The sequence below is a fragment of the Aulonocara stuartgranti genome (assembly GCF_965226115.1).
Source record: "Aulonocara stuartgranti genome assembly, chromosome: 18".
Taxonomy (NCBI): Eukaryota; Metazoa; Chordata; class Actinopteri; order Cichliformes; family Cichlidae; genus Aulonocara; species Aulonocara stuartgranti.
This window is the reverse complement of record NC_138954.1, coordinates 19,177,365-19,186,795: the sequence shown is the minus strand read 5'-3', so window position 1 is coordinate 19,186,795 and position 9,431 is coordinate 19,177,365. Positions and strand designations below refer to the sequence as shown.

At 41.5% G+C, this 9,431-nt stretch overlaps 1 protein-coding gene across 1 annotated transcript in view; it reads right to left on the bottom strand.

Annotated features, from left to right (window-relative positions):
- Positions 1–9,431, bottom strand: part of clcn2a (chloride channel, voltage-sensitive 2a) — a 60,384-nt gene that overhangs the window by 6,848 nt on the left and 44,105 nt on the right. Inside the window, exons 13-24 of the mRNA XM_082512163.1 lie at positions 8,764–8,919; positions 8,366–8,435; positions 8,169–8,279; positions 6,317–6,530; positions 6,011–6,144; positions 5,485–5,714; positions 5,017–5,128; positions 4,885–4,931; positions 2,464–2,532; positions 1,905–1,943; positions 1,710–1,814; positions 96–182 (exon numbers count right to left, since the gene is read on the bottom strand). Of these exons, the coding sequence (XP_082368289.1) occupies positions 96–182; positions 1,710–1,814; positions 1,905–1,943; positions 2,464–2,532; positions 4,885–4,931; positions 5,017–5,128; positions 5,485–5,714; positions 6,011–6,144; positions 6,317–6,530; positions 8,169–8,279; positions 8,366–8,435; positions 8,764–8,919 (1,374 nt within the window). The remainder of the gene's footprint in view (positions 1–95; positions 183–1,709; positions 1,815–1,904; positions 1,944–2,463; positions 2,533–4,884; positions 4,932–5,016; positions 5,129–5,484; positions 5,715–6,010; positions 6,145–6,316; positions 6,531–8,168; positions 8,280–8,365; positions 8,436–8,763; positions 8,920–9,431) is intronic.

Sequence of the window (9,431 nt, the reverse complement as noted above, 5' to 3'; positions counted from 1 at the left end):
ACAGGAAGGAGAGCCAAGAAAAGAGGTGAAGAAAGAGGAGAGGTGGAACATATAACATATAAATAAAACAGCTTTCATCAGACAGAATTGCAGACCTCTTTGAGAGAAACCACTCCAACCAGTCGTCCCATGCTGGTCACATAGGCGTGGTCCAGACCAAGGAGAGAGAAGATGGTGTGAGTCTGTGGAGGAGGAGAAAAGGTGGGTCATGCCCTGGATACAGACTCAAAGGGAGTTCACATGCATTTTGGATCTGGGTTATAGAAACTGCATCATGTTTCTCCCTTTTCAACATGGACACTGTGTCAGACAAGACGGTGCCCGAGTCATAAAACTGAACCAACTAACCACAGCTCGCTGTGATTTATGATGCATGACAATCACAGGTATTCGGAAAGGAGATTAAGGAATCGAAGCAACAGTCTTCAGGTAAAACCAGGTAAGCTCATGGGTGCTGTGGTTAATTTGGTATAACGCTCCTGACCTTCAAGATAAATGTGTTGGGTTGGACCATTAAAGGGCTGATTTCATGGGAGCAGCAGTTTAGAGTTTGAACTTAGCAATCAGCACACATTCATTCAAAGTGCTTTTCATTATTAAATAATAATAATCTTACTATAATAAGCTCATATACAGTGCACATAGCTGTCTTTGAGAGAGCTCATTTACTACTCAGAAGGTTGGTGGTTCGATCTCTATGTGCCATCTTTGTGCAACATGTTGATCTCGATGGGTTCATCTAAGCGTGAATGTTAGCTAGAATGCACTTAAGACAGAAAATAAAGTGCTCGGGTGATTCAGACATGTTACATAAAGCGCTTTGTGTTCGAGCAGAAGAGCACTACACAAGAACCAGCCCATTTACTTATACAATGAAAGTCCAAAAATCCAAAAGAAGAACAATAAGTCTGTATTTTTAATATTAATTTGTTTGCTGTTCATGAGAAGCCGTTTCTGCCTTCTGATTATATACAGTGATATAAGGAAGATGAAAAGAATACATAATAAATGAGCACCATACTGTCTGTGTTTTCATACAAGAGGGAAGAGAATGAGCACATCAAAAACTAGAAACTTAGATTTGTATGGAGCCTTTCAAGAAACAAGAAAAAAAGAGTGGGTTCATGGATTTTCTAACATCAGTGTTAGTGACTTGTTCTGCATATTAGTCTGTGACTAAAGGGACCATTTTCATTTTATGAGGCGTAATGAAAAAGGTCGGCCCATAAAAGGCATACCTGATTTAAACTTTATATGCCCGCAAAGGTCATCTTCTCATGCCTGTCCAGACAGCTTCTGGCACAGCTGCTATTTTTAGATCCCTTGAAGACCCATTATGACCACTTGCACGGTTTGCTTTGTTTTATTTATTTTTTTTGCATTTTTTCATTCAGTTTTCTGCGCTGTGAAACTGATCCTCCAGTGACCAATGCAAGCTTCTACTATAAAGTCCTGGTGGTGTCAGAGAAAATGTATTCAGCAGAAGTGAGCAGCATTACGACACTTACCACTGTTTGCGCAGAAGAGGAGCGAGACAAAACCAGAAGCTGGCATTAAAGGGTTGTGTTGAGCTCACACTGACGTAATATTTTAAAAGCATCGTGCTAATGCAACTGAAGGAGCATAATGTCTGCACATTTTTTGTGTGTGTGATTTATAGTTAAAATTTGTATTTTATTTGTGTTGCTAGTTGTTTGTTTATATTGCACCTTATGCAGAGATGTTTGCTCCACCAGCTGGAAGGGTGCCGGATCAATCTTGCAGTTCTTGAAATCCACCGGTTCGTCAAGCTGCTGCTCCTCCCACTCTGTTATCTGCATTAAGGAGGACACTGGAACCTCTAAACTCTGAATTCAAAGAAAGCTCATTTCATATGTTAAATCTTTTGTTAGTGTAGGGCTCACCTCTGAGGGGGTCATGCAGTCTTCCACCTCGGTAGAGTCCTAAAAAGCCAACATTCAGTTATTCATTCATTGCTTCAACAAACAGATTTATACAAAGTAAATGTTCAAAACACAACACCTGATTGAATACCTAGTATACATGTGTTTGCTTCAGTGTAGTATGGTAAAGACACAGGCTGTAAACCAGTGCAGCATTTATATCTACCAGTCTATGAGAATACGAGGCTGAAGGAAAACTTTGGTTTATTGATCTCTGTGCAGCCAGAATCCCGAAAATTACACTGACAACAACAATAAAACTCAGAGAATCAACCACCTTTAAATAAAAAACACACACACAGTCGCACAGACCAGACATTCAGACCCGAGTGAAAGCTGATGAAACACTGACAGACATTCACACCTCTCTAAAACACACACACTTTCTCTCGCTCTCTCTGCTAAAGTACTCTAATGCTCTGGTTTGTGCACCACAAATATTTTGGTCCAGCACTCACTACGTGTGTGTCGCAAGGCAACGGTTACTAAGCAACAGTCTCTAGGCGGCAGACAATCTTACCGCCATGGAGATCCTCACACGTTTGGGCTTGGGCTTTCTTTTTTCAGAAGGAGCCGGCCCAGCCGGGCTCTTCCAGCCGGGGAGAGAAGGCATCAACACAGCACAACATTAACACAGCGTCAGTGGAAGCGGACAGTTTTTCCCCTTTAACATCGCGCCACTGCAACATTGGAGCCCAGTCTGACTTCTGCTGGGAGAAGTCTTTGTGATGAGAGCACAATGTTGCTGAAAGGGTATAATTACTACACCACAGATGGAGGTGAGGGCACAGAAGCTGTACAAGAAGCCCAACGGTTAATACAATATGATGCACTGCCAGAAAAAAGGAGCTTGAACATCTTATATTTTAGTATTTTAATATCTCGTGTCATCCCTTTAGGAGCTTTGCAGCTGAGAGCAAATGTCTTATTGAATCAGCTTCTTTAATGAACAAATGGCTGCTTCTTCAAATGGTTGGATAAAAAAAAAAGAAAAGACTTTATCCCATTTTTGTGAGTTTTTGAGACTTTTACATCATCGCCATCATTTTATTTGGCAAAAAAATTGTCAGAAGATTCAATAAAGTTTTTTATTTTCAAAGTAACTTGAATTTTCTGGCAATTATTTCAGGGTTCAGATACTATGGTTACATTTGTCAACACAACCTGCCTATTAGGGCCTACATGAGTGTCAGTCAAGTGTCTCTACAAAAGGTTGTGGTTTTTTTTTTGTAATACCTGTTCTACATTTCTTTTCTTTGTCCATCCGTGCATCTGTATTTTAAATGTTTATCCGATTTAGTGTCACAGGAAGGCTGGAGCCTACCGTCTTGGTCCGAGCGGAAGGCTACAGTGTGGACAGGCTGCCAGCCTCTAAGGTGAGTAACATAATAACAAAGATATGACACTGAGGTCAGTTTTTTTCCACTTTTTGGGTTTTTTTCTGGGGGCAATGCTAATTTTTAATCTACAATCATAATTTCTAATTTTGAAATGTGCAAATCTCATACACCCAAATTTTATTCACAACACAGAAAATACATCAAATGTTTAAATTGAGGAACACTTCCCAAACAGCAAAGAAGAAGCCATATGTGGACATGATCCCAAACTGCTGCTGTCTCCTCTGAACCAAAGCTCATTTAAAATGGACTCAGACAAAGTGGAAAAAAGTGATCATACGATTTGAAATTGGAAATTATTGTTGGAAGACGTGAACCCAGCTATCAGCTCTCAATTCAAACCTCTGCATTTCTGATGGTATTGAGGTGCCTTAGAGCTGATGTACAACTCGTACATATCAAGGTGTGTACAGATTTTAGAGCAACATCTAGATGAGGGTTTGAGGGAAGGCCTTAAATATTTCAGTAATTCAATGCTCAACTGCATCCTGCATGTATTACAACTTCATAGTAGAAGAGTCTGAGTGCTGAATTGATCTGCCTGATGTCAGACAGTTAAATATGATATAGAAGATGCAGGACTGTTGAGAATCTGGAATCTTCAATCAGACACGAATGGGACAACACTTGTAAAATCGTCCTGCAGCTGATCTCCTCAGTTCCCAGATGTTTACAGACTGTTGTTAAAAGAAGAGAGGATGCTGCACAGTGGAAAACGTGACTCTGTCCCAACTTTGAGATGTGTTGCTGCCTTCAAATTCAAAATAAACCAATATTTTTATTAAAATGGTAAATTGTCTTAGTTTAAGCCTCTGATATGTTTTTGTTGAGAATAAAATATGGGATTATGAGATTTGCAAATATTTTGAATAAGGGTTGTAATTCAGCTTTGCTCTATGCTTTAAACTTCCAGGAGCGTGTTCAATATTACTTATTTTGACCAGTCCAAAACCAAAAATGTTTCATTTCCAGAACAGTAGAAACAGCTTGATCCTTTATGTGTGAACCGACTGAAATATTTAAACCCAAAACCATCAGGTTGACACGTTTTATATCTCTGATTGATCTACACCCGATTTTTAAAAAGAATTGCGCATTTGAACAGCGTTTGGCAGCACAGCAGTGGCTGAGGACTGAACTGTGCTGAAAGGTGTTGAAAAGAGATAAGAAACATTTTTTTAAACCACACTGCATGACGCCATGACCGCTTTAAATAAAACTAAAAAAAAGAAAAGAAAAAAGAAATGCTAAAATGTAGGATGTTAAAAAAAACCCGTTTGACCAGCAGTGGATGTGCTGTGCGGTGAGGGTGCAATGATTCATAGACGTTTTATACAAAAAGCTTCGACCACAGCATGAGATTACACAGGAAAACCCTGCTGTCTGTGGGTGGATCCTGCCTGTCAGCAGCAGGAGGACGACGAGGTGGACGATATATGTGAGGACTGAGAGAGCGCACACATCCCCGCTCGTACAGTGCATGTCGCACTCTTAAAGGACACTCGCACTCATGCATCTATAACATCTCTGCTTCTCCTCACCTCCAGCAGCTCCTTGTCTTGGTCAGCACAGGAAAGGGTCTGAGAGCCTCAGAGAGGGGACAAAAAAAAAGGTTTAGTACATTTGAATCTGAACTCTGATCTTTAATTTATTTGTTTTTGTAAAATACATACTGTTTGGCGTCTCTGTGTCACTGATGGCAGACACGGTTTTCAGGGCAGATTTCAGAGGAAGCTGAACATTGGAAACCACTGGGCTGAAGGATGAAGACTCCTCTGTGGAGATCTACACGGAAAATACATTAACGCAGGAAAAAAAGGACAAAAACAAAAACGAGGGAGACACACAAAGGACGAATACACATGCACGTAAACGAACAGGACAGCACAGGTAAGGGCACAGACGACAGAGACACAGAAGACACATTTTAATGTTAAAATACAAATGAAGTACATTCACACAGCTTGTAAGCACTTACCACAACAGCTGTCCAAAAACTCCATCTGTGCCTTTACCTACTGCTACATGCTTCACACATGCTGATCCACTTTTAGTCTACTGCTACAACCCCAACCCAATCCAGACTTCGCCCCAGCCCAGCCCTGGCGCCCCCGGACGCCTCACACCTGTTGAGTGCTCACCAAGAAGCGGACCGCTTGGCGAGCACTGGAATTGGTCGAGGAGTTGAGGTGGGTGTGGGTGCAGGGAGAGCTGGGGGTGCTGTCACTGGTAAGACTGGGCAGGTGATCGTGCGTGCCGTTGTCCTGCGCCAGCTGGCGGAGGTACTCCAGCCTCCGCTGGCGTGACAGCTGAAGCGAAAGCAGCGACTGGAGCTGCAAACGCTCTATGGAGCCCAGCAGGATCATGGAGTCTGAGGGAGAAGGAAGGGCACGGGATAGGCAATGGCAAGGGAGGAGTAAAATTATTAGTTAGGGGCTGTGAAAACAAACAAAAAAAGCACATATTAAAAAGAAAATCAGACAAGAGAGGTCGGTATCGTCTGGGACTTTTTAGTGCTGTAGTACTGCTGATGTGAGTTGCCTCTGGCTTAGAATAAGTCATAACTTTGTGCTGAATGCATTGACATGTCTCTTAATGGGACCTTGTAATTAATTAGGAGGCACAAGCACAGTGATGAGCTCATACCCATACTGTGTATGCTCTTACCTCTGGATTCAACCAGGGCCAGCGTTTTGAGCTGACCTGTCATTAACATCTCTTGCAGATCCCGATAGGAAGAGTTAAGAGTGATGTAGCGCACATCTCTGACCATGATGTCCTCCACACGGATATTATACTTCCTGAAACATGGAGGAGAAGATAGAGGTTAATGAGACACCTGCAAACATAAGGGAAGGAAATGAACGGGAAGATAAGCGAAAGGAAGATGAAGAGGAAATGGAATAAAAAAAGTGAAAAAAGGTGCAGAATCACTGCAAAAGAGGAAAGCAGCATCAGCATCAGCAGACTCACTCATGATGTCCCATCCCCAGCTCAGGCAGATAAGGGAGCTTCTTGATGCGAATGATGGAGTCGTACAGCGATGGTTGGAGCGCCTGGGCCACGGCGTTGGCCAGGATCACAGCGATCATCACAGGCAGGATGTGTGAGATCTGACCGGTCAGCTCGAACACTATGACCGCTGTGGATACAGTGTGGGTGACCGCTCCAGACAGAGCAGCAGCACCTGTGAATGAAGGGAAAATCTTTTATATCTGTCAGTCTCCTTGAAGCCATTTACATGGAGCAAAATGGCAAAGATGGAGTGTCTGATCCACAGAAAAAGTTTAAATTTACATGTATATACAGAATATAAGGCAAAATCTGAGTTTATACAATTCTAATGAGAGTCAATTGTAATAATGAGTCAACATTTTGTGTGAACACCTTTCTTCTTCATCATAGCCTGAACTCTCTTAGGCAAGCCTTTTGTAATTTTTAAAACAGGAACAGCTTTTAAGGCTTCCTGAAGGGCATTTAAAGCTCTTCTTTGAATGTTGGCTGCCTTTTATTTTGCTCTCTGTCAAGATGATCTCACACCATTTCTACAATGTTGAGTTCTACTGTGTGTTTTTCCATCAGGTATGATTTTATTGTACTGGCAGTGTGTTTGGGATCGTTTTCATACTAAAAAAATAAACCTGTCAGACGCAGCACTAAATCATGACAGTGCCTCCAGATGGCTTCAGACACACTGTGTTGTATCACTTTCCTGACTTTCACCATACATATATTCAAATCTGGGTTCATCACTCCATAACACCTGATTTTTCAGTAAAGTTGCTCTGTAATTTTGCATACCTCAGCCTTTTCGCTCCATTTCCTTTCCTCAAGACAGCCATCCTTCCACTGAGACCATTTCTAATGAGCCTTCAGTGAACAGCAGATGGATCACCCAAAGAGTCAGATGCATCTCTCAGGTCCTGTGACAGATGTTTGCTGGATCTTTTCCTATTTTCAGAGACTGTTCATCTGCTGTAGATTTTTTTGTGCCTGCCACTACTTCCCTTTTTTCTCAACTTGTCCAGCTTCCTTTTATGGACACACTTATGGTGAGATATGCCAAATTTTCAGGCAATAGCTCTTTGGGAATCACCCTGTTTGAGCAAAATTACTATGCTATAGCTATCAAACGCAGTTAGTTTGGGAATTTATCACGGAACTAAATAAACTAACTAAAAAAAATTGTTTTTTTCTTGTTTTCCTAGTAACAAAGTGCCTAAAGAGACAATTTAAATTTGATTCTTTGATAAATTGTCTGTTACCTTTAGACAGAAAATGAGTTCATTCATTGAGTTAGCTACTTTGTTTAACGCTTGAATGAATCATAGGTCAATGTTAAGCGAAAAAACAACCCCAAAACAATCCTCACAGTCAGGTACAAGGACTGGACTGAAAATGAGGGTAAAAGCCGAAATCCAAAGAAAAACAGAAACTTGGAGAACTATTGCTCAAGACAACTTTTTAAAAAAAATGGCATAAAAGTCTGGCTGCTGGGAAGTGAAACGTAAAGAAATGATGGGTGGCTTAAAACTTTTGCTCAGTACTGCTAATTGTACAAAAATTAAAACAGCAAATTGAAACACTCAGCAATTAATCTTTCTGCTGCTCTCCCCAACACTGGCTTTGTACGTTTCAGAACAGAGTCATAGTACAAGTAATATTAGAAACAATCTTCTGACCAAACTGATAAAGTAGTAAAAACAGTGACGACTTTTCCAGCTGTGATACATTCTAATACTACAGGATCCCCACAAAAAGAAACTATGTAATTAATCTAATTAAATCTCAAAACAAACATCGATATAGAAATAGAGTCACTCACCAACTACAGCATAACCACCAGGAACTATGGGATACACGCTGCCTGCAGCATGTATACCATCAGGAAACATGGTTGCCATGATCTCACCAACAAGTCTGCCAAAGGCTGCACCTGCACACCAATACAGCAAGAACATTAGTTTAAGGTTCACCAGGGCAGTGGAAATCATTTAAAAAAGAGAAAGAGGTTTAATTCACCAATAAGAAAAACAGGCATGAAGGCTCCGCATGGAACGGGCATGGTGGTGGCCACAGCAGACATCCAGAACTGAAAGAGGGAGACAGAGTTTTACAGACTTAACCATCTCTGAAACTCTTACAAGGCACCAAGATTAGACATACAGATGAAGTCTTGAAATACTATCATTAATTATGAAAAGAGAAAACAGTCCCACATCTGATTGTCTGACCCTCCCAGAGCCCTGATATTATCACAGAGTGAGTTCGGGATTAGACGAAGAGGCAGGAGACACTGCTGTGACCTCTGCCAAGCTCTCAATGACACTAAAGGTAATCGACAAGAACTACTTGTCACAGTAAGTTTGAAAGCGTCGCCGGTTTGATTTCAGTGCATAAAAGCCTTTCACGTCGCCTACCTTCATAACAGTGAAGAGGATGAGCGTGATGAAGACGTTGACCTGGGGGTGTTTCCAGGCATGGTGGTGGCTGATGTAGTCAAACTCCTCCGCCACACCCTGACGGCACCATGTCCGATTGTCAAACAGCGCCACTAGAGACTCGTGCTGCGTCAGCTGACAGATCGACACACGGAAACGCAAACACACACAGACATACCCAAAAAAGAAGCATCCTGAATCTGAATATCTGTTTTGGCTCTCTAACGTCAGAAGGATCTGTTTAGGAGACTCTAGCAGTCTGACAAGGTCAGCCACAAAGGCTCTGTTCGAATACAAGTCCCCTGGAAAAAGAAACGTTCAGTAACCAGGGGTCCAATTACATGTGAACCCATACTATTTGCTCTCTGTCTTAGAAAGGGCTATTTCCACCCACACAGTTCTTTCTATATTGATATAAACCTACTCATAGTACACTGGAGACTTGGCACTTGAAAGTAGTTTTGATTTTTTTCTTTCAAATTTAGGCACAAAAACTGTAGAAGAAATGATGTAGCTGTTTAAAACTTCATCTTGCAGGCTTCAAAACTGTAAGCTGTAGCAATTAATTGACTGACTACTTTTGATAACTGTGACACATCTCTTGAAACACTCCATCCATCCACCGCTTATCCAACTTAGGGTTGCGG